The 25,945-nt window shown below is 38.1% G+C and overlaps 2 protein-coding genes across 2 annotated transcripts in view; one reads left to right on the top strand and one right to left on the bottom strand.

The window, feature by feature from the left end:
* tfec (transcription factor EC) overlaps window positions 1-10,918 on the bottom strand; it is a 55,967-nt gene extending 45,049 nt beyond the window's left edge. The window contains exons 1-2 of the mRNA XM_034673281.1: window positions 10,806-10,918; window positions 1,107-1,345 (exon numbers count right to left, since the gene is read on the bottom strand). Of these exons, the coding sequence (XP_034529172.1) occupies window positions 1,107-1,328 (222 nt within the window). The 5' untranslated portion in view covers window positions 1,329-1,345; window positions 10,806-10,918. The remainder of the gene's footprint in view (window positions 1-1,106; window positions 1,346-10,805) is intronic.
* Window positions 10,919-19,000: 8,082 nt separating this feature from the next.
* akr1b1.2 (aldo-keto reductase family 1, member B1 (aldose reductase), tandem duplicate 2) lies at window positions 19,001-25,543 on the top strand. Its single transcript, XM_034673286.1, has 10 exons — window positions 19,001-19,173; window positions 21,130-21,297; window positions 21,426-21,542; window positions 21,720-21,797; window positions 22,033-22,155; window positions 23,319-23,425; window positions 23,904-23,985; window positions 24,218-24,301; window positions 24,416-24,498; window positions 24,626-25,543. Exons 1-10 carry the CDS (start codon window positions 19,108-19,110, stop codon window positions 24,666-24,668), a joined length of 951 nt encoding a protein of 316 aa, XP_034529177.1. The 5' UTR covers window positions 19,001-19,107; the 3' UTR covers window positions 24,669-25,543.
* Window positions 25,544-25,945: the final 402 nt, after the last annotated feature.

Here is a 25,945-nt window from a genome sequence, read left to right as displayed (position 1 = left end):
CATTGTCATCAGCTCTTTGTCTGGATACTGTGTAAATAGAATAGATTATGTGGATATATTTAGAGGCACAATAGAACAGTGTTCACTAAAATACAAAGCAAAAGTAGATTTAAAGCAGCTATTTAAACACCACTATACATAAAAAGGAAGGATAGTACTGATCTTAAATAGTAGTTGCTAATTGTTTACCGTTGCAATGCTTTTTTGGCTATTGGTCTGGAATTTATCTTACATAGACATGCGAACAAAATACAACTGAAAACTGGCGTATAAAACATTAGTATTTTTGCTGAAACTCTGTCCAACAGATTACAAAAATATACCCATTTATTTCTTGGCATACAATAGCCAATTATAAAAAGCCTACTTTGATTTCTAGCCATGCTAGCTACCTAGCTAGCGTGGCATGGATGCAAGTTAGTCATTTTAAATATGTTGGTCTGGTCTTGTCTTAGCAGTTATCAGATAAGTAGTCCATGAATTTTCAAGTTTCCCACATTATATAAGTATTTACCTTCCCGGATCATCACACCAAAAAGCAATGTTATTTTAGAATGCTAGCATGTGTTAACACTTAGCAAACAGCAGCACTGAGTGTAGCCTACAGACTATAAAATATGGATGTAGTATCCGTGACGTCACCCATCTGTTCCTGACCGCTGTTTTGAAGCAAATTGACGGCAGCAGCCATATGGGAAATGCAGAACTCAACCAGGTAGAGTGTGACATAAAGGGGCGGAGTTTGAGCCTCCTAGCCAACAGCTTTGTGTTCCCGCCCGGGAGTCAAGTCAGTCATGTCCTTATTTGGGCAACAACTCGTAATCTTAATATCTTCTGAACCGTCGAGTTAGAAAAAATTACCCCCCTGTACAGTGTGTGCCGATAGAGAAATTAGCTACGTAGAGCCAAGCCGTTTTTTGAACCAGGCTGTAAACATGTTTATTAATGCTGCAAAGATCGTCTTTTTTTTAATTGAGACGGCCTTCGGTTTACTTTTCTTGACAGAAAAACATTTAGAGAGTTCCATTCTAGAACTCAGGCTTGTTCTTAAAGAAATACAACTGATTCATACAATGTTACTTCAAACTTATTTTGTGGCCACTTACCTTCCATGTGTTTTGGGATTGGTACCAAACAGGGACCTGTGCTCTGGGGTAGGCTCTTACGTAGGGACACCGGGGGCGGGAATGATGGATGGTGCCACTGGGTCGTGGGGAGCAAATCTGAGGCCAGCTGTGTGGATGTGGGACAGAATCATAAAAACTCTGCCCGTCATTTCTCTGAGTAATTGACCACTGGTTGTCTTGGTTGGAGAAGGAATGGAACATTTCAGGACAGTCCGTAACTGGATCAAAGCAAAAGTTAGGAAATGACAATTAGGCAGAATATTAACCAGTTATGTAATTACATTTTCACATTATCCTTATTAAATTTATTCTTGAATTTGTCACTGATTGTCTTGATAAGGACAGGGAAATGAAATTGCAGCATGGAGATGAACTATTGAATGTGGTTGTCTGTGTGTACTTATGCTAATTTGCATGTATTATACTAATTAGTTCAAACTGTGTTTTACCAGTAATTAATAAAGTTGTAAGCTCAAGATGGTTTCTGTTGTTAGCCTGGTTGCTGTAGAGTTTATTACTCACAACAACACTGAAAAAACATTATCAAATTTCAACCTTTAACTCATATTAGTGACAGTGCTATATTTGTCATATCCACACTGTAGCCATCTATTAGAGTATCCTTCTGTCTTTAACTGAAATGTTGTGCCTCCAAAGAGGCACAAAGAAATTACATCTATGGACTTTGTTCACTCTTTTTCCAAACTTAATGTATTGTTGCCTCAGTATCGATATGTTCAGATTGAGAACTTGGTCTTTGGTAACAGAATTTACCCTTTGACATTTCATTGTCCCAAATGTTATCCACTGTATAGACGATTCTCTATGTTTTTCAGCCCAGATATAATAGATCTCTGCTGGGCTTGATTTGTCAGATGAAGAAGGCCCATGTTAAGTGTCGTCGTTGTTGACAATGATGAGATCAGGAGTACCACCCTTCCTTGATTTTGATTGGTTGGTAATGGAAAAGTGACATTAAGGAGCGCAGTTTTCCCGAAATTTGACTTTTTTTCAACAGAGAGTGCTCTGAGCATAGCGCCAAAAACTAGCTGACATCAATAACCTTTTTTGTTCTCAAGACACTGAGCACTGAAACCAGTGAGCTGTATTAGTTTGGTATGGAAAAAGGCGATGCCAGCACAAAGTTCACTCTCCTCACCCTTGGCAGTAAAGGCTTGAAGTGGGGGATAAAATAAAGATACTGTGACAGAGAGAAAGGCCAAATGGTTCATTTGTATAAGTTTGCAAACACACATTACACACATACAAGTACACAACCATAGGGGAATACTTAAAAAGTTTAAATGAACAGATGCATGGCTATTTCCAAAGCACTAATCAGTATGTTTAATCAAAAATTGTACTATTGGAGAATACTGGAGTGAATGGTTGGACAAACTTGATTATTGCAGTGACCTCTCTAACAACAAGCAATGATCAAAGCGTCTTGGAGGCTGTGGCTGAGGCCTAACCAAAATCAGTTGATGCATGTGAAAGCCAAATTGATTGGAAAACACTGCTATCAACCATCTGCCTTGTTTAATTCTTGACAATATCACAAGTTAACTGGAAATTAAAGGCAAATAGAACAATTTCCCACAATAATTTCCTTATTTTTTGTTATTGAATGGATAAAGAAAGCAATTGAAAATATCCAGTACAATAACATGAAAAAGATTTACGATCAGCATTTCTTGTGCCACCATTCAAATGAAAAAACATCACATTTGTTATTTTCTTTTTAGGGCTTTAGAAAGAAAAACTAAGGGCCCACTGCTGGAACCCAGTGGAGAAACTAGCCCAGAAGTATATACTGCAGGGAGAAACTGACAATAGCTGCAGATCCCAGAGGGACCCGATGGTGCAAGCATGACTGCAAGTAAGTTCTTTATATCTAAATTACTGTATCTGAGTCTAAATTAGCTGTCACTGCCACTGGAGTACTAATAGATAATACATGTAAAATAGGAGACTAGTACATTTGCTACAATGCAGAACTGATTGAACACAAAGAAAGGGAAGGTGAGAGAGTGGAAAGTGTGTGATTCTAATCTTAGAGTCTTGTTTCTGCCTCTCCTCTTCTTCTCTTTCCTTATACAGAGAGTTAATTGGCGAGACATCTAGCTGCCTGGCTGTCCGAGCATGGTGCTAACTGTGTTTAATTGCCTTTATTCTGTCGCCAACATTGCAGAATAGTTTCACCGCAGATATGCCAGGCACTTGTAGGCACTGTGGAAAAAAAAAAATGTGACGAGGATGGTGACGAGGAGTGGGCATGAGAAAACAGGTTCTTGTAAACGTAGAGAGAGGGTTTTGTCTACCTAGCTGCATTCCTTTAAGAGCAGGCATTTGGAACAACTGGTATATTTGTGTGGCTTTAGCCTGAGTCTTTGTCTGGGGTTAGTGGGCTTCTCTCTGTTAGCCCATGAGCAAGGCATCTTAATAGAACAGTAATTTACCTTCTTAACACAGGGAGAGTATTTTATGGGGATGGGAAGGCCACTCAACTGGACTTTTGTCACCCATTGCTCATGCGTCATTGCTGAACAAGTGTTTTAGGCCCTTTAGGCCCAGTGACTCAGAGTAAAATGATCCTGCAAATAAAAATGCTTTTATTTTATTATTTATTACATTTTGTTACATTGTATTGTATTCTGATATTATTATCCTATTACAGTGGATGGAATTGTGGTTTTCTAATTGTTGAGAACAGTTTTAGCTTAAATGCATGTTTCCCAAATTCAAATAAAGCTCTCTTATTTAATTCCCACATAGAGCATCTTGATAAAAGGGAGTTTAATAGGAGCAAGATCAGAACCGCTGTATGAAAAAACATGAAAACAACATTTTATATTGTCAGTCACTCATTTGACATCATTTCAGAGTAGAATAAAAATATTTTTCCTTGTTCAACATAGTGAGCACAAAAACGTTTTTATCCGAAACATAACATTCAAGCATACAAAGGTTTAAATACATATCTAACCTGAACATGTTCTCTTTATCTCACTCACAGTATGTGTGTGAAGGTGTTTTAAACGAGGAATGCATTTTTACAGTTGTCTTTCAGCCAATAAAAATCCTCTATGGCTACATGTGAGTTTGAAAATTAGGTGTAGTTTGAAACTCAAATTGCAGAATCTCTTTCATATTCTTCAATTTGTGGAAATCATATTTAAATCACAGCCTCTATGATTACCATGGAATCAGCTTGTGTGCAATATACTAGATTTTTTAATATGTTTATGGCTATTTTTGACCTTTTTCGTAAGGCTATCTGTGCCCCTCAAATTCTACCAATTTCCATGAATTGTTACCCATTACTGGAACACATGCCTACAGGCCAGGAGAGCATTCTCACACTCAAACGTAGGACAAACTCAGGTTTGTGTAGGAATGTCATGTGACTTCATCCTGGACTTGGGAGGTAATAAGTCACTCTGCATCAGTGTGAATCCTGACAGTCTCAGGTGTCCTTCCCTCCACCTTAATTAGCTCTCCTCAGTTAGTCATCATTGATTGTCTGCTGAATTGCCATGTAATGCTAACAATGTGAATGAGATGTCATGAACTTTTGATCCCAGGACCTTACAATTTCTTGGTCGTTTGACAAGTGCTAATTATATTGGTATTTATTTGAGCTTGTTTGATTTCTTTTAAATCCAACTGAGGACTGACAGTAGGACTGTAGGCCTCCTGCTGCTGTGAAGCCTTGGAGCTGTCAGGGATCAACAAGAGACACTGCTGTGACCTTACCTGTGTATTTGTCATCCAATGCAAGACTAGATGGCTAACATGATGAAACAGTATGAAAACAAACTAAGGTGTTTTACACCTTAGTTTGCTATATTTCTGTCGATTGGGTGCAGCACATTAATTATAAATCAGTTGATCATTTTTTATGATTTAGTCAATTCAAATATCTGATAACTAGACATTTGAAGGATGAAGTTGTTTCAGTAGCATGTTTGAGCCTGAAAATGCCTCAAACAGAATAAATGAGCACCACCTTCAACTCGTTCCATAAATTTAAATGGATGATCTTGCTGGACTAACCGTAGCTGTGATGGGAGTTAGCTTACTTCACATACTAAGTAACATTATAGTTTGCGCATGACTCCTGAAATGTTGAGTAATACTTTGAAAATCAAGTTGTTTATCAGCAGATGTCCAGTCTAGGTAGCATTGACAAGGCTAATGCCAAATCAGTAGCTTCAAGAGAACTAGCTAACAACTGCTACGTCCCAATTTTCCAGAGCACTGCACATTGCACAGCTGGAACATTGCCAATATCAGATGTATGCCTGTGGGAATGATCGTCAGCTCCTCAAGCTTGTCTAGTGTAGCCAGACATTAGCCATAAACAACTTCCCATTTCTTCCTTTTCTGCATTGTTTAGTACAGTAGTCCAATCAGCAAAGCAAAATTCCCCCCCCTGCAGATGTGTCAGCAAAATAAAAACCACCATTTCTTGGCTCACCATATCCCCCATGGTTGTGCCTGTTCATTAGTTTCTGTTTTGAGGTGCACAGAGGCCTTATTCTAGCTTGCTTCTGCAGTATAAACCCTGAAAAAGAAACTGATTTTCTTGTTATCTACTTACAACTAGCTTGACCTTAGTTTGCTGAAAAAGCATCATAATGCTGATTTGTAAAAATAGAAGAACAAGCTTTGTCAGGTCTGTCTTTAAAAGGGAAAGAAAACTACTTTTAAGTTGTTGAAGGTTGATTGATCATTTCTATTTCATTCCAGAGTACTTGGAAATCTTAAGGCTGATCTGTATTTGCATCATAGCATCAAGCAGATATGATGGTTTGTTGCAACTGCATGCAGATATCCGTTTATGGAAATAAATAACTTGTTGCTAGATTAAAACAGCTGGAAGCCTGGCTGCCATTGTGTTCTGCATGCTTTTGCTCTCCACATGGACAGTCTGAAAAGGTCACAAAAGCTCCCAGTTCTAAAGTCATACTTGTAATTATGATCTTAAAAATGTATCTAGTTTATTGCTTGAATACCTACATTATATGTATGTTTGCAGAAATGTTGGACAGCACACATTTTTTTTGTAATTATCAATAACTATTATTTGTAAATAGCCTGTGTCCAATAACACTATTAAGGAATTTTAAAACGGAGCAAATCTCTACTACCCGTCTGTCTGTCAGACCATAGCACAAATACACAAATCCTCACCCACCCACATGGAGACAGGAAGCTTGGAGTATCATTGCTGAGGATTTTCTGACTGTCTGTGTCACAGATGAGAGAACACACACACACACACACACACACACACACACACACACACACACACACACACACACACACACACTGATATCCGCCTCATTAAAACCTTTCCCATAGATGTACGACTTTGTACAGCTCTCCACTCATCATCACCTCCAATCCGCTCAGCCCCTCGCCTCCCTTTGAGCTCCACTATTTATTTTCATCAAGGCCTCTCTCTCTCTCCCCTCTCTCTCTCTAACTCTCTCGCTCTCCCTCTCATCAACAGTGAGCTTTGTTGCTGTGCTGTCATGTATTGAAGCACCTATTTATTTGCTTTTTTCACTGCTAATTCTCCCTTATTGTCCCTCCTGGCGTCCCATTGCGCCAGAAACAAGGCCGCTGCAAGAGTTTTGTTCCCTGTGCTCAAGACATGAGTCAGCGAGCCGAGATAATGATGAAGAGCTCAGACACACAGGAGATCCAGCTTCTATCAAAGTCCGCTTAACACACACCCCCTCACACAACGTTTTTTTTTTATTACAGAGTGTATTTAGTGTGTGTCAAGAGCTAAGGTCACCTCCTAGGGCTGGGTTTTAAACTTGTGTGGTTCCACTCTTCCTCTGCTGATCGCCAATCAGATAAACCGAGTTTGTGTTGACTTGGCTTCTTATTGAAAAAAGTAGTTCATACTTTATTATTACATGACAGCTTGAGTGTCTTAAAGTCCGCTATTACTGCAAACTACAGTTGAATCAATTGGTTAAACATGACTTCTGCTTACAGTAAGTCCTGAGTCACTGTCAAAACCACAAGAGCTTCTGCAAAGTTATCTCACCACAATCAAATGGCATATGGATTTTTTTAGAATATTTGCAGTATGCTTCTTCAGGATGAAAATGATGCATACATTCAACCTTCTATCTCTAAAAAAAAAGTCCATATTTTTTATCACATTATTAACCCTCCTGTTATGTTCGTTTCTCTGGGACAGCAATAATGTTCCTGGGTCAATTTGACCCGGGGCATATTCAATTATCCAAAAGTGTCAGAACCCCCAAAAATTCCCAATATATATATATTTTTTTTAATCTAATTTTTAACTCCATTACTAACCATTTAAATCAATATTTGGTCCATTTGTGTTCTTTAATTCTCACAGTTCATGGATCAATGAGGATAACTCACTCGTTTCTCATTTAAATTAATGTTAAAACTGTTTTAAATGTATATTGGAAAGCCCTAAATATAAATACAATAGTTTTACATGACATTGATTTTTGTTTATTTATATTTTACATTTTGATTTTATTTTATTTTTTATGAAGTGATGTTGATAAATGAACAACTCTTCTGTCACATGCTGCCCAGATTTGTAAGCTGCATTTAGCTGGTTTGGAAGGCATATATTACCTAAAATAGACTTTAAAAAGGGTAAATTTGACCCGCAACATAATAGAAGGGTTAAACTTTATCAATCCCAAATAACATTTTATCTGACTTTTAAGTCCATTATAACCTGACCATGCTGAGTAACTGATTCTGATTGGTCCAAATTATCTATAGCAAAAGCAACACCAGGGACAAGCTGATCACACACATCATATCAAACCAATGTACGGAGAGGTCTCTGGCACGTTTCACCTCTGCCTGATGACACTGTGGCAAAAATGTTAGTTTCCATTAGCATGCTAAATCAATTGGTTAAACAAGGAGGATATTTTAATATTAGATCCTGTCCTTCAATCCAGGTAATGGCAGCAGAGCTGGTGACTTCTGCCTCATTTATTTTTTATGGTGTCAATTGCAAAGCCCTGAGAAGAAGTAGAGCTGAATGAGGAAACGTCAACATAAATATTATATAGATATTTAGTCATAATCTTGAACTTTCAGATCCAAATCTGGATGATTATCTGCTAAAAGTCTCATGAAAAATATTTCACTTTAAGTGTGAAGTAAGTCCGTCAATCCTGTTACATTTTGAGAAACCCAGAGAGGCCAAGCAGAGGGCAGCTTTAATATGCTTCCATACAATGTAATACCTCTTAAACTGTTGAAGCAACACAGGCAGCAGGTGCATGTGCGTTGTCAAATACCATTCGGTTCTATCTTACAGAAGTGTCTACTTCACAAGTCAATCAGATCCATTTTGTGACTTCAAAGAGGGCTTCCAGGAAGAGGCTGCAGACCGTGGATGAACATTCACTTTCACTTTTCATCGGTCAAGGGTGCACGCCACCGCTGAGAGGAGGTTACCACAGGCTCACTTTGAAGTCAGGCCTCAGAGCAGACAATGTTTACATTCTTCTAGCACATCACTGACCCTGGCCCAAAGTGTGATTACAGACATCTCTTATTACAAAGTGCAGACTCTAATTAAAACTAAAATAGTCATACAAATAATACCACATTATATGATAACTTGTTTTAAAGGAAAGGCTGAAAACAGATTGAAGAAGGACTTAATAAATCCACTTTTACATAGTGAATTAAATCAAAGTTGCAATTTCTAGATTCACCACAAGATGGTGCTGATGTGTCCATCCAACTTATCCAATAAGACAATGTTAATTCTCGAATTTCCTCTTTGAAACTGCAACTTCAGCCCACGCAAACTATGAAGAAAAAGGTTCCAAAAAGTCCTTAAAGATTTGCGCAGGCGTGTGTGTCATAATGTGCATGTTTCCTTTTTAAATTTATGGTAAGTGATGACTCAGAGGAGTGACCTCTCCTCTTGCAAAACTCTCGGAGTACCCTGTGCAGAGGACATAATGTCAGGGTGTCTCTGCACACTTTCATTTTGTTGCACACTGCCCTGAGTTTGCTCTCCATCCTCTAAGTGAACAACAGATGTGTGCACACTTCTCTGTGATTGCACACTACACATCTACACACTGAATTCTGTCACCTGGGCTCATCTTTGATAAAATGCACAAAGCATTCAACTGTGTTTGAAGTTTTGATAACCCTTTGAAGCTCTTTATGTCACGATCATCCTTTATCTGTAAATTGTATCATTTGTGATGAACATTTTGTTTCAGAAATAAAATAAATAAACTACTGAGTCATGTTGATTGTGACTCATTGTCCCATGAGGCCTTTAAACACATCCGCCCTCTGATATAGCTCATTATGTCCTCACAGTTCCCCCCTCCCTGGCCCTGAGTCTGCACACGCACAGCTCTGAAAGCAACATTTCCATGATGCAAGATTTGAGAAGTCTGCTGGGTTTTTTTTTCTCTGTATATTGTAAATAATATCAGGTGACTCAGAATGAGGAAGTCTACCATGAGGAACTTCAGGAGGATTTTCACGCTGTGTCACTGTGATCTCTCAAAGCTGCACTCAGAAAATGATACAACATGAGAAACTAGGGCAGCATGGTCATAATGTATCAAAGAAAATGTTATCAAGTAAAATACTATTGTCTATTTTTATCTTAGCACATTTGATGATAATGCATATTAACATTTTTTTTCAAAATGACATGCAATTGATGACAATAATTATTTGAAAAATGTCCTAAATTAAAAAAAAACCAAATGTTTTTAATGTCTTAGAATTTTTTACATTAACTGATCTATTCTATGTTGTTATCCAAGCAAAAATATAACCAGGGACAAGTTGTGATGATTAACATTCACTTTTATCTCAGTCTAAAGTAAACCTTTTTTTTTTTTTGCCACTTCATAAAGGTAAAATTAAAAATTTAATTAGCAAAAGAAAAAATGCCAAGAGAAGAAATCCTCTTGAAACTGCTTTTATCCTCACATCAGAGGTTATTCTTCAAGTTAGGACTTCTATGAACAGTTTATTTAAATTTGATCCATTAATTGTTCAGTCTATAAAATGTCAAACAAAAAATGCTCATTACTAAAAGAAATGTTATCGCACTCCTTTTTTCGTTCCACTTATTTTCTCCTTTTGTCCATCACCACTCAATTTCGCATGGATTTTAATGAAGGTCAACTAAAAATAACAAATGCACAAATTAAAAAGAACTAAAATCCAGAATAAAATGCAACATCTTTAACTAGACAGACAAAACTGTTTACCAGTGTTAATTGGCTTTCAGTAGAGTTATTGATAAATCAGCAAACTTTTTCTGCTCTACTTTAAATTAAATTATTTGAATATTCAGATTTAGACATATTTAGTGTCAGGAAGTTTATAGAATATTAATCTAAGCATTAAAGAAAGAAATCTTAGCATTAAAAAGCAGAAATAAGTTCTTTATTTCCAATACCTTTCCAACCTGTTGCTCTTGAACTTCCTGTTAAACAGGATGTTGCATGTAAAGAAATAAAGGTAATAAGAGCTTCTTTCCTCTTATTTTTAAACACAAGCAATATCAGCTTTCAGTAATAGCACACACCTTACATTTCAAGGCAGTATTTTTAGCATTTCATTGAATATGCCAAAGAATGCCAGCTCTAAATTCTCATTTACCTGCAGCTGGAGAGATCTGAAGACAGGTCCTGTTGGTGTAAAAATGTACGTCTGATTACTTCTTAAAACTTGAAAACATCCAAATTGTCTTGCTTATTGGTGTTCAATCATTCCTGGAAGCATGGGCGAGTGAATTTGCCCCAGATTTAAACCAAGTTGTGTTTCCTCTTTTTTGGATACCCAGGAGTGGGGTGCAAAGGGAAGCTTTTACGTAAACTGTCCCAGAAATAATCGCCAATGTTGCAGAGTCATTATGTTACATCACCACAGATGCAGATAAATTAATCATATATGGTTTAAACCCCCAGAAATGTCACAAAAACGAAAGCTTTAGAATGCTGTGTGGTATAAATAACTTTGCTCTGAGGTTTAACTGGAAATTCTCAGCCAAATCGTGGTACTTACCAGGTAAATTACAACAGACTCTTCAGCTGATAACACAGCACGCACACTCTGGTATTGTTGTCAAGGTCGGAACTAAAAATAAAGGCTTGACTTTCAAGTGTAGACTGAATGCTGCTAATTTCAGATTCTTGAGACAGTTTGTCCATAACTGATCAGTGCTTCTCGACTCAAAAGAACAAAACACACAAGTGTTTTTGGTCAGCTTTACGAAAAAGGCGGGAAAAGAGCTCCGATACTGCATTCACGGTCACACTGTAATCTGCATAATGACAACGATGAACAACCCATCAGAGAATAAAAAGCCTCCAAATTCCCCTTCAGATGCATGTTGATTGTGTTTATTCATGGCAGTTAGGTTGATGAGGGAGCAATATGGAGGAGGTTGGATGGACACTTGTTACGTGTTACCGTTAAAATAGCAGACATCTCTCGACAAAGAACAAACAGCGACGGCAGGCTGAAATCAAGGCGTCTATGAAAGCTCTCAGGAATGCAAATTCAAAAGCACTTCATTACTTGCTTTTTCCCTGCAATCTTGTGTCTGAGAGACTGAACTAAGTGGTTAATCAAGCAAAAACCAAAGCGTGTCTGAGGGGCCAGAGAGGAGACACCTATACTGAAGCCAAGGCTGTGTGTGCGACTGGTCACAACATGTATGTGAGTCAGTGTGAAAGCACATAGTACAGTTTGTGTTTCGATACATACCGGTTCAAAAAGATATAGATAGCTGATTCAAGCAAATTATAACTATGACATCATTTGTTATTGTAAGTGTTTAAAATTCTGACCCCCAAATTAACCCTGTACACATAATTTGGGATGAGAATCACAACAAGGCTTGTCAGAACTGATTTTTTGGTCTGAATAATCCTCTCGTGTGTTACATCAGTTTGACTATTTTACTGCTCCTGACCCCGTCGGAGCCCCCTGAGCTTGGGCCAATCATAAATATCTAACATGTTTGAAATTTCTGATCGCTACAGAATACCTACAATAACCAATGATAGAAGAAGACATGGAAACATCACCAACCACACATTGAGTATTTTTACAGCCAAAAAACATGGCTGCTAACAGAAATACATTTGTGCCCTGAGTGAGGTCTGTGGAATTCACACTGTGTAATTATTGCCACAAAGGTCAAGCGTGACATAGCGGTCTTATGGAATTGTCTGGCGTGTGTGTTCAGAGGATTGTAAAGTTAAAAATCTAGGCTGAAATGTGTGTTTGGTCTACAGTCTTAAAACCATTTAAGATCTAAAAGTTGTCTGCTGAGTGTGGCCAGTCTAAGAGAGGAGCAGGATCAAAAGAAAAACTTTTCTATGGTTTTCTCACAGAGGTTATTTTGATGCCTTTTTTAAATACTTTATTATTCATTTTTCATTTTACATACAAAAACACTTGTCCCCTTGACCAAGCCAACAGCCTGCTTTAGGCACCCACCATTATTTTAACATATTTTAAAGTTGAGTGAAGCATTTATTTAAATCACCGTCCCTGATCTGTTTAGAGCAGTAATCCTGAAATTTGGTAGAAACAAAATTATAGTTTATAACAATGCTAAAAACACTGTCAGGCTACATTAAGCCTATTGCTGCTGTCTACTTGCTAACAATGATGTAACTTGAATTACACTGTATCACACTGTGTTCAATCATCACTGGCTGATCTTAAAAGTAACTGATTTAATTAGGGCTGTCAAAATTAGCAGGTTAGCACTGCTCCAATTAGCATAATCTGCTTCTTGGTACTCACATACATGCGATTTGACCAAGCGGCAACCTCCGGTCTCAAACTATGAAGCCCATGCGGAAGTGTTATAAACTGCAGTTCATCGAGAATCCACTTGAGGCTGGCTGCAGAAACACCAGAAACCACATAGAAACCAATTCAAGAAAGACAATCTTTGCTGCATTAATAAACATGTTTACAGCCTGGTTCAAAAAACAGCTTGGCTCTATGTAGCTAATCTCTCTATCGGCACACACTGTACGGAGGGTGAATTTTTTTCTAACGCGACGGTTTAGAAGATATTAAGATTACGAGTTTTTGCCCAAATAAGGACATGACTGACTTGACTCCCGGTCGGGAACACATAGCTGTTGGCTGAGAGGCTCAAACTCCGCCCCTTTACGTCACACCATGCCTGGTTGAGTTCCGCATTTCAAATATGGCTGCCGCCATCGACTGGGTTCAAAACAGCGCTCGTGGAACAGATGGGTGACGTCACGAATACTATGTCCATTATTTATACAGTCTATGGATTTGACTGGTGAATTAAGCAAGTAAACCCTAATATGAGAACAAAGTGAGCAACTAATTTTATTCATGTATGGTGAGAAACAAATCACTAGAATAAAGACTGTGTTTTTGGCTCACAATTATAACTCATAAACATCAGGACAGATGAAAAGTGAATCCTTAAGCTAATACTGTTCATCCTAAGGGGAGCATAACTGTGCTACACATCAAATGCTGATTATCTGCCAAGATGTTTAACCCCAACAGAACAATGTTACCCTCATGGTGAGGCTGGATTCATTTTCAGGAGTTAATAAAGTTCTTCAGGTTCATCATCTGGGGAACCTGAATGCCTGTACAAATTTACAGTGTAGAACAAAATGTTGGACTGATAGACATTGTGACGCATAAAGCCAAACAACAGGCTTAACTAAAATTGCACCACAAGTTTTCAACATGTTAGAGGCATCTGGGAGAAGTTAAGTTGTAACCCTTTTGGTGAAAATGGAACATGACTATAAACATCTCTAAATTTGTGGACTTTTTTTGTTATTTTTAGCCATTGTGACAACTAAAATAACCAACGAGAGGTACTGTATGTGTATCTTAAGTTATTTGTGTTTTTTATAGGGGCACTATCTTTCTGTTTCATAAAAAGGTTCAACACAACAGAGAAAATTAGACCAGGCATCTAAATTCAAAATAAGATTTGAAAGAATAAAAGCTTGTTTTCAGCAGCTTTAAAAAAAGACTAGTTATAACATTTCTTTGATGAAAAAACATACAGTATCTTTGAACAGGAATATCATCCAAAGTATTAAAACCATTAAGGTTAGCCAAGATAACAGAAAAAACTCTCACTACGCTGAGCAGCCTGCAGTTAGTACAGAGCTTCTTTCATACATTCCCTCACATTAAGTGGATAAATTGCCTGAACTATTCTGGTAGAGGCAGCAGCTTCTCTTGCTCACATAACCCAGGCCTTAACACGATTTTAATGCTGTGTGACCGTCCACACAGCGACACCAATGCCACTGAAGTCCTGTGTTGTCTGAGGTTTAATGCATTTTACATGAGAGCATGCTTGTGTTGAGCATTTGCAACTTTCCCCTCACACAATGACACCACAGAACTTAAGCAGTAATTGTTATATTATGTTAGCTGATTTAACGCTTTAGAAATATAAGATACATTTTCACACATGCAGAAAATGCCATGAAATTGATGACTCAAATTTGTGTACGTCTGTCTCATGATCATTACTGCAATTTTAAACATGCACAAGGGTGATAATGGTAAACGAATATGAAAAGCGGCACTTCTATTTTTATCTTTTTGACCGTATTTTCTATATTTTTGAATCTCTTCTTTTTTTTTTTGCAATGATTAGAATCAATTAAGATGCTCATTCTCTTGTAATCCTAAACTTTTAAGTCTATTATTTGCTACAGTTAAGTGAAAATGCAATTCCTAGAGCCCAAGGTAACATATTCAAATTGCAGATATTATCACAAAGGAGAGAGAAACTGGCAAATATTCAAATATTAGAGTGGGAACCATCTAATATCTAGTCATATTTGCTATTTTTGACAATCAAGTTTCATATCAGATCAGACTGTCTACCTAATCCATATGTTAATGGGATTATTGTTAATTTCAAAGAGTAATTTTCCATGCCGTCTGCAGGCCTTAAATCAGCCACAGTAATCTCCAGTGTATCCATTGACATGTAATGCACTTGACAAATGACCGTGATTGACTCATGACGTCGGGATTTCTCTCCCTGATCTTGTTGTTGTCCGATAGGCGGAATGTGCGGAATGCGAGTGTGTGAGTGAACTCGGCAGGAGCTGACACTCGACATTAGATTTATGGGTGGAGATTATGACCCAGGGCGCTCTGGCAGAAACAGAGAAGAAGAAGGCGGCAAAGCAAAGCCAAGTCCAGTGGGAGAGAGAGAGACGAGAGGTGGTGGTGGGGGGATGGAGGGGTAGGCCGTGAAATGAAATGAGGTGTTTGATCTCCCCAGGATGGGTCAGGTGTTACAGGTGAAGTGTCTGATCTGATGTGGTGGCTATGAAAGAAAGGACAAACCAGCTGCACTGGTTTTACATATTTCTACTATTATTTATTGGCATTGCTATTCTAGGTCTCCGTTATCTGTGGTTTATTTTACTGCTATTTGTATGTCTCAATGTACGTCCATCTTTCTCTCTCTCTCTCTCTCTCTCTCTCTCTCTCTCTCTCTCTCTCTCTCTCTCTCTCTCTCTCTGTCATTTCTGTCATGGCAGATAGCAATAGCAATAGCAATTCTATTTATATAGCATATTTCATTACACGTAAGTTCAATGTGCTTTACATGGAGAATTAAAGGAATAAAAACATTTTTCCAAATAGAATAAATAAAAACAGAAAAACAATAGATACACCCAACATACATCAGACACAGCAATCAAACAAACAGCAAGTGTTGCTGCACATGCATCCAGTCACATCAGTCATTATATCATCCATACGCATTAGAAAATAAATATGTTTTGAGTCTTCTTTTAAAAGTGGAGACAGTTGTTATGGACCTGAGGTCAGCAGGCAGTTTGTTCCAAAAGGTGGACCACAGTAACTAAAGGCCCCTTCACCGGACCTTGATTTGACTCTGGGTACATTTAAAAGACTTCCACCTGCTGACCTAAGGATCCTGGTCGGGTTATACACTGTGAGCAAGTCAGAGATGTACTGGGGAGCTGAACCATTGAGTTCCAATGAGATGGCTATATACCAATGAATCTGGGTCTTCTTCATGCGTCTGCCTATTGAAAGGAAGTTTCCTTGCTTTTAGCCCCTTTTTATATAGACGTTTCACAACAGTGCCGCAACAAAGCTGCACCATCCTGTATTGTTGGCATGGTCATTCACAGCAGCACCATTCCGTCCAGCTGGCCCCAAATGTGCTGCCTTGCCTCTGTTGCACCTCTTAAACTATCTACTAGGACCTATTCATTCAAAATATGAATCCTTTGTTTAACCATCACGTAATTCTTGGGCCAACTAGCTTGGATTTTTAATTGTTTAGTCAACAAAACATGCGTATCCCCAGGCAGAACAACTTCCTCCTCTATGTGTTCACTGCAGACGGGGAATAACAGACGTGTAGGAGTCCCAAACGCACAAGCAATGTGAGGGGTCTCTTTTAGCCTCACCCTTAATCCCATTTTCTCATCCCATCCAGTTATGGCAGATGGCTGTCCAACATGAGTCTGGTTCTGCCGGAGGTTTCTTCCTGTTAAAAGAAGGTTTATGCCTGCAACTACTTTTCAAAGAGTACAGTCCAGACCTGAAAAACGCAGCAGCTTGTTGTAATCTGTGTACGTCATTCATATACATAGCTTCCTTTCTCTATTTGTCCCACAAGTGAGTAGAACAGTCTTACTTTTCTCTTCAAACTCTTTGACATAAACTCTAAATTCTCGCTTCAATTTCCACTCTTAGTCCAAAAGTTTCCTTTAGGGGGCTTTGGTTTTACTCCAGGCCTCTGTTTTATCTTCAAATGCCCGGTCTTTTCTCTTTTTCCTTTATTCTAATCGATGCACTCCGAGCAGGGACAAGGTATCCATCTGGCTGCAGACACCAAATAAGAGCCTCTGAAATGAAAACTTTCCCCCCTCTTTTAGATGACAATTGTATGTACCTGTGTCTTCGTCTGGTTTACCTGTGGTTCTTTGATCATGACAGCATGCGACGGTGTTTGATTCCTGGGCTACTTTGACAGTTTTCAGGCTGGCAAAAGGCCCCTTCAGTGTCTGAAGTTAGATCAGAGGAGACAGGGCCTGAAAAGCAGGCGTCCAGCTGGGAGAAGATCAGAAGAGACACAAACTTTAGCGAGAGCCATTGTGAGGTACACAGTGGCTGCCGGCTCCCATAACTTTTCCCTTTGTGTGTGTGTTTTTTTTTATTTCGCTCTTCTCTCTGTCTCTTATCTGCTGCTCAGAGTGTTGAATGGCTCAGTTAAAGGTCTGTGAGGTTTTATCTGATTCTTACAAAGAAAAAGACACCTTGTATTTGTTCCCCCTTTCAGCTTTCTCTTAGGGTTTAAAGTAGGTGTGTGAGTGTGTGTGTGTGTGTGTGTGTGTGTGTGTGTGTGTGTGTGTGTGTGTGTGTGTGTGTGTGTGTGTGTGTGTGTGTGTGTGTGTGTGTGTGTGTGTGTGTGTGTGTGTGCATTCACAGTAGTGCATGTCTCTTTTACGGCATAATCATAATGCCATGTAGTTGTAGAAGTAAAAATAATGGAGGCTAATTAAAAAGAACATTATTCTCTACATTAAATAACACATGCTGGACATAAATATACCCTAGGCTTATTCTAAGTCCATATTTTCTATGGATTAAGTTAAAACAAGATTGGATGTGTGCCTAAAGTTAAATAAAAAGAACTAATCAATCACTTTAGTCACTTTAATTACTGCACATATTGGCTAATGTAGGAAATTATGGGATTATTTTACTTTGGAGCCTCAGATGAGTGATTTGCAGAGAGATCCCATGCTTGGTGAGAAAAGTAATGGTGCCCTCTAGTGGCTCAACAACAGAACAGAAATCCGTCCAAAATATGAAAGGCAGGTCAGTTTTGCCAAATGGTTCCTCTTGTTTGGTTTAAACTCAAATTTCAGTTAAAATAAATTATTTTTAATGCAGGATTTGAACACATAACGGAGTTGTTGTTTTTTTTACAGTGTAGTCAGTAAATTATCTGACTTGGATTTCACCAAGATTGACAATTAGAGAAATTGTCCCTTCTCTGTTTCTGCTTTTGTCTGTGACAGTATTAAACCATGCAGATGATGGATCTCTAACATGATGTCAGTCATACAAATAGAGAGACTCAGGTTCCAGCAATCTAACTCTGTGAAGACATTCTCAGCTCTCTGGAGGCCATTCCTTGCCTTCTTGGATGAGTGTGATGGAAGTGGAGTATTTCTTTATATATCCTGCAGACTTGTCGCATAGCACACCAGAGTACACAATTTAATTGGCAGCTTTGTATGGTCTTTTTATGTTTTTTATTTTTTATTTTTCTCTGCTCTCTCTACATTATTTATGTGTGTATGTATGTGTATGTGTATGTGTATGCATATGTATGCATGTGTGTGCATATGTGTGTTTGTATGTATATATATATATATATATATATATATGTATTTCTATTCATTTTATTACTTCTCTTCATTTATTTTGTCATTTAAAATTATTTTTCAACTACAATTGTCCCCACATGTTTTCTATTAATTTATTTATCTGTTTATTTTATTCATTTTATTTTTAATATTATCTATTTTATTCTATTTTATTTCACATGTCTGAGCCCCTGTTTGATTGTATCTGTTTTGTCTTGTTGATACATTTAAAAAGTTACAAACAAAAAATATTTTAAATAAATGAAAACCTTTCAGATGAACATATTAAGAGTTTATACAGTCTATGGTTTAGATTAGCTGCAGACAAATGAAACCAGAGTGACAGGGCAGTGTGGCTTCAGGTCACCCAGTTGAATTATAAGGCATAACTAATCGATCGCCGATCCCAGAGTCTTGCCTGCACTGTGCTCTGCATTTGTTGTCTCAGCTCCTCAACCACTTCTTACAACTACTCGTTCTTTGGAGAAATGGCGACTACAGTGAAGCTTAACACCGGTGCACAATGTCCAATTTTGGGACTGGGGACATGGAAGGTGAGTCTATTTCGATTCACTATGTTGTCGTTAATGGTTAACTTGTTAGGTAATCGAGAGCTAGCTGAGCGTGCCAACAGAGAGACTGTTACATAATTGCAACATTGAAACAAACTTTCCTATGTATGCTTCAAAATATGGGAATACAAAGTTGCCTCTAATTGCAAAATGTAACATTTAAGCAGACTGACTTCGGCTTGTGTGCTTGAAGAGTAGGTTTTTAGACACGTGACTTCTGCAAATGTGCATTAGAGTATGCGACTTAGAGTATTAAGAAAAGCGCTATTTAAATCCTATGAATTATTATGATTATTATTATTAGCCTGGAGTTAACGTGAGCTCATAACAGTATGGTTTAGCTATCACTGTAAGGTGAGATCACCCTCTTTAAGTTTAAACGTGAATTCAGCCACAAAATGGTAAGCTGTCGTCATAGGTCCCAACCATGAACTGTACAATAAAGGTATCAGGCAACAGCCGTGAAACCTAACCTGATACGTTTTCATTTATCTTTTCAGAAGTGTGCATACAGTTTAAGTAACACATTTATAATCATATATTGGCTGAAATAAGGTTATGAACAAGAGTTAGCAGTGTTATTTTGTGCCTGTACTGAGTGCATGATTTTACATCCACATGATCTCGTGACATGTTGTTCCGTCCAAGAAATTTGATTGGACAATGGGCAATGCACGAGCGCATATTGGAAGTTTAATAAATCCTCACAGGTGTTCTGAATTAAGTTAATCAGTGTTACATGATTAGCAATGAAGTTATCTTTGATTAGACTGGTGTAGTTGGTACCTCAGAACAGGGGCGTCTCCAGTAGAGATGGGATTTATGGCTTTTTGAAGGGAACCGGATCTTGAGGAGCCGTTCCTTTTCAAAGAGACGTTCAAAAGACTGGCTCTTTGGCTCATTGTTATATTTATTTATTTTTTAGAAGTCAACCAGGGGTAACTAATTTTTATCAAGGAATAAATCACTGGTAGCAGTTATAAGTACGATTTGCATCAGACTAATTCAAACTTACGCATCCCACCAATGTATATACTCTATTGATGGGAGTTATTCTGAAATATTGATTATAATTTCATTTGGCATTGTAAACATTCCATAAGATGGTGCCATATCCCCATGCTTCCACAGTGAGATCACTATTTTGAATTTTCCCTCACCTGAAAAACTTTGTGGCACTATGAAAACTACACAGGCTACAGATAACTTCCATGCAAAACAACTTCACTGTAAAATCATCCACACAAGAACATTTTAACAATACAGAAAATAATATAAAAATAATAAATAAGAATAAATATATATGTATATAAAAAATATATAAATACAACTAGAATAAAAATTAGGACATTATAAAAATGTGAATGCAAAATTGTACTACCCCACCTGATGTTTCTACACCTGAACTACTTCACAAACAGGAGCTCAGCTCCTTGACTCGAATCCACATCAAAACGATGTAAACAATAACAAAGTGTGAACAACAAGTGTGAACAAAAGACTCATGTAGCACGCAGGTGAAGGCAGCATGGGAAATCTGCATATAAAAACGGCTCTCAAATGAATGGCTCGCAACTGCAGATCGGTTCTCATCGTTCACCTAACAGAGCCGTTCAAAAGACCGACTCGTTCGTAAACGTCACATCTGTAGTTTCCAGACTTGTGTTGACTGGGGTGGCCCAACAGGGACATTGATATCTGCAGCAGTGGTGATACCAGATAATGGAAGCATTTCTTTGAATCCCAAACAGCACTCCATCCCATTTGATTTTGCTCACATAAAACAAGCAGTTTTTATTAGCAGCAACATATAAATGCATGCATGCTTAAAGAAACTAGAAAAGCATTCATTTGTGTCACTATTGCACAATTTTGTTAAAATGCTAACAGTTCTCCTTTATATACATACACTATAATAACTTACCATTACTGTGTTAGTCTACCAAAGGTGCAGTCGCAGATGCGGTGAAAGCAGCCATCTCAGCGGGTTACAGGCACATTGATGGAGCCTTTGTCTACCAGAACGAAACAGAGGTGGGAGAGGGTGTCCAGGCCATGATCAAGGAAAGCGTGGTCAAGAGAGAGGATCTTTTCATTGTCAGCAAGGTGAGTTGAGGATAAAAAGGCACATATATGTTTTTTTTTAACTTGATTTATTGTAAGTAAACAGTTTGTAATACTAGATTTCTATTCATGATTCCAAGCTTCTAAATTCTCTGTCCTTTACTTTTTAGTTGTGGTGCACTTTCCATGAGAAGTCCCTGGTAAGGCAAGCTTGTGAAAAGACTCTCAGTGATCTTAAACTGGACTACCTGGACCTCTATCTGGTGCACTGGCCTATGGGTTTCAAGGTATTCCACACCGTTGATTTTTCAAACAGTGCAAAATCCCATGTTGATATGATTACAGTGCAATCTGTCAGTGGATTCATAGAATATGTCGTGTCTGTGTATGATTTTTGTTAGCTGCCATAGTATTGATTTCCAGTATGTGGACAAAACTTGATGGCATGTCTTATAACATTACAGTCTGGTGATGAGCTTTTTCCATTGGATGACGCTGGAGAAACGATCAACGATGAGACCTCCTTCCTGGAGACATGGGAGGTCAGTCAAACAGACCCACCTGAGTATTAGACATATGACTGAAACCAGCAAAACTTTTTAATTAATTAACTATTTTTTTATTGTTGTGACCTGGTGAAGGCATGTTGACAGAACAAAAAAAGTGTGGAGGATTCACCGCATGACAGAGCTTTCTATTGGTGTTCATAGAAAGGCTCTAAAGCTTGAGTTTAATGAGGTGGAGTTCACTAAGTGTTTTTGTGCTGATGTTTCTCAGGGGATGGAGGAGCTGGTGGATGCAGGTTTGGTCAAAGCTATCGGTGTCTCCAACTTCAACAAGGCACAGCTGGAATCCATTCTCAACAAGCCCGGCCTCAAATACAAACCTGCCAACAACCAGGTACACTAACACTCCTTATTTACCTTTAGTAAGAAAGCCTCCCTGTAAATGTTTACTTACACATATGTAGAACAAATAGGTCACATTTTTTAGACTTACATAAGCAGCTTTTTCGATAGAGTATGTCTGAATTAGAGGATACTGAGCAGCGAGGAAACAGATCCACTCACTGCTCCTAAAGGGCAAGAAGCCATAATGGCATTACCTGTCTCTTCCTATCAGTCTGAGAAATAAATGTCTTGTTAATTCTAAATGAGCCACACAAGTTTCCCCTCAGGCCAGACCAATAATAGGAGGTGACCTTTTTTTTTCTGTTTTTCAGAACAATAGTTCCCCAGCAATGTCTTATTTAGTTTGGTCTCTGCGTATATTTAATTACAGCACCATTATCCTTCCTCTGTCCTTTGTCACCACTCACACCAAACACAGAACAAAGGACTCTGACTTTTACAATCAAAAGAAATCCTCCCTTTTAGATACTATCAAGTAAATGTAGTCCGCTATATAAGCGTTGGTTTAAATCATGTGAAAGCAAGGGTTATGACTCAGCATTAATCTCAAATTCTGGATGTTCCGGCTTTAAGAGTTGGCCCAAGAGTCTTAAAGTGTCCTGCTCGAACTCAACCAGTCAGTTTTGAAAGGAGAGCAGTGAGCCACTCTGGTTGTTTGTGTTCACACTGTGATTATGACACAGATGTGAGTTAAAGTATGATTTCTGATGTGCGCCATGTCTTGGTATATTTCAGCTTACAAAGATGGCTGCCAGTTATCCACTTTTCAGTCATTATTTCCTGATATTGTGCGACTTCAACATAACTTTTTGGTTGTATGTTTGTGCAGTTAATAATTTGATATGTGCCACACCCATCAGTTCTGCGCTCTGTATATTTTCCTGCTTATTTGTCTTTGCAAATCACATCCCAACATTACTATTTATAGCCTTGCTCCTCTCAACACCCCAAAACCCAAAGAATCATGACAGAAAACCGTACAATCTCACATTAAGACACTACTGCAAGCAAATATTTAACACTGTTACTTGAGACACGTCGAATACTAAAAAATCAGTTATCAAATCAGTAAACTGTCTGATTGTTTTGATTCTGATACAAATTTCAAAAGCTGGTTAGTATCTTAAGAGTGTTGTGTGTTTGTCCCATCAGATTGAGTGCCACCCGTACCTGACCCAGGAGAAGCTGATAGATTACTGCCGCTCTCAGGGTGTCTTGGTGACAGCATACAGCCCGCTGGGCTCTCCGGACAGACCCTGGTTAGTTGTTTTCACATGACACGTGAGAAGGCTTTTTAAAAGGACCTGTTTCACAATGCTGCTACAAAGTGGGTCATATTTGGTCAAACGCTGATTCAGTGTTCCTCAACGTGATTATACATGTTATATCCTTGTGGTTAGCTTTTACTTGTGACTTCTGTTCCTCTTTTCCTGACCATATGTGGTATAATGTATCATGATCATGACATTGAGTTATCACCTTGTTTTGTGTTGTTTGGAGTTGATTTTTTGATGATAGTCATTACAGAATTCATTAGTGGGCTTTGTAAAAAAGATCATCGCGGTTGCTAATGTTCAGACTTCCTCTTTATGGTTTGATTATGATCAAATGAGTTCAGTCATACCCTTTTTTGGAGTGTTTCTAGTATCTATTTTATCTCTGTTTGACAGCAAAATAATGCTGAATCAACATAAATGTTCAATAGAAATCATTATGGATGATGCTTTTGATTTGCAGGGCTAAACCTGAAGACCCCTCACTTCTGGAGGATCCAAACATTAAAGCCATCGCTGACAAGCACAAAAAGACATCTGCTCAGGTAAAGCTTGCACTTGTGAAGAAAAAAAGAAGAATGTAATGCACACACAAAAAAAGTCTTGTTTCTTTTCCCTTGAGAAGAAAGCATGTCTTTTTCTCATTTGTAGTATAGTAGGCAACCACAGGAGATAAAACGTGGATGGTTTAAATACCACTGGCATACCACTGACTGTTATCACACCTGGAATCATGACCTCTGATCACACTCACATGTTATTCTCTTCTCTTGCCAGGTCCTGATCCGCTTCCACATCCAAAGGAACGTGATCGTGATCCCCAAATCCATCACACCTCACCGCATTCAGGAGAACTTCCAGGTAATTGGCAGAGAAATTGTTCAGATGCTTTCTAGGATTAGCTCACAACTGCTTCACTCACTCACTCAGTGTTTTGCTCGTGCATGAAAACATTTCTCTTTTTAATCTCTGCAGGTGTTTGACTTTGAACTAACTGAGGAGGAAATTAAGACTATATTAGGATTCAACAAGAACTGGAGAGTGTGCCCCATGCAATTGTAGGTTTTTTTTGCCGTTTGGCACTTATTTTCTGATGAGTTTGACACTTTTTAAAGATTTGTTGATTTATTTGTAACTTCTATGTGTCATGTCTTGCATGTCTTCTCTTCTCTTCTGTCACTGTAGGAGCACAAAGCACAAGGACTATCCATTCAACGCTGAGTTCTGAAGTGAAAACGCTGATTTTCCACAGGTTTACATTTGGTGCTGGGGTTTGCTTCTCTCCTTTTAGACTGCTCGCTTTGCTCTTCTTTTGAGCAGCTGGCAGTTCGCAGTGTGGCCTTGGAGCAGATTTTGATTTCATTGATAAGAGAAAATTAAGCTGACTCTTGCTGGTGTCGCCTCACAATCCAAAAAGTTGTTCATACACATGTTTGAGATGCCTGAATAATCCAAATTGAGGCCATTACTGAGTATCAGTATCTTCCCTTGACGCTAATTCCTAATTTGTTCTGTCTTAGTTGTTTCTTACTCAGCGCAAGGAAAATTGCACTGACTTACTTTTGTATTTGTGGACTTTTTGGTTACTGAACTACCTAAAAAATGTACCATTTACATTATATATGCATCGTGGATTCAATATGTTTGAAAGGAAAGAGCGTTTGGAGTTGTCATTGTGCACTAAAAAGTATTTTCTATGTAGGACTTGTTGCTTGAAATATTTGTAGTATCACATAACATCGAAGACTTCTTACAGTCAATTATTTTCCATGAACTAAAAGATAAAAACAGCTCCTTGATCAAAACATATTTTCATCTGCACTTATCTGATACATACAGAACACATCATATATAAAAGCATTTGGTGTATACATTTGACTGCAGAACAAAAACCTCTTTGTCACTGTTACGAAACACAATACCTCGACTTGTCTTGAAAAAACTGAAGGACTCCCCACTGTTGCTTACAAGTCACATGTGGCCCTTTATAATCATGTGTCACCCTGTTACAAAATCACTGCTTTCACTTCCTGTTTGAGCTGTTTTTTCAACCATTGAAATAAAATCCTGTGGAAGAAAATAAAAACAACTGTGTCAAAGTGTCCTACACAGAGATATGTGCGCTGAAGAAACCACTCATGCAAACAAAGGTTTGACCACTAGAGGGCAGAAAATATTAAAAAAAGACAGTGAATGAATATCTGGAACCTTCAAAGCTGCCTCAATGATGCTCATGTACTCTTTGTACATGCATGAAAAAAGGAAAATGGAATATAATGAGATGTGTGATGCTATGTTTATGTGATTGTAGTAAGGGAAATTAAAGTTAAGTGTAAAATAAACCTATAGTTAGACTTTGATAGAGGTATGGTTAGATAAATGTTATAACCCTTGGTTAAGAGGAGAGCTTAGTTGCGCTGAGGAAATGTTTTCAAATCATAAGGTTATTATATATATTGGTAAATACAGAGGCAATTCAATGTACGTCATTAACCCTCCTGTTAT

The sequence above is a fragment of the Notolabrus celidotus genome, chromosome 21 (assembly GCF_009762535.1).
Source record: "Notolabrus celidotus isolate fNotCel1 chromosome 21, fNotCel1.pri, whole genome shotgun sequence".
NCBI classification, from domain to species: domain Eukaryota; kingdom Metazoa; phylum Chordata; class Actinopteri; order Labriformes; family Labridae; genus Notolabrus; species Notolabrus celidotus.
This window is presented reverse-complemented; position numbering and strand designations above follow the sequence as displayed.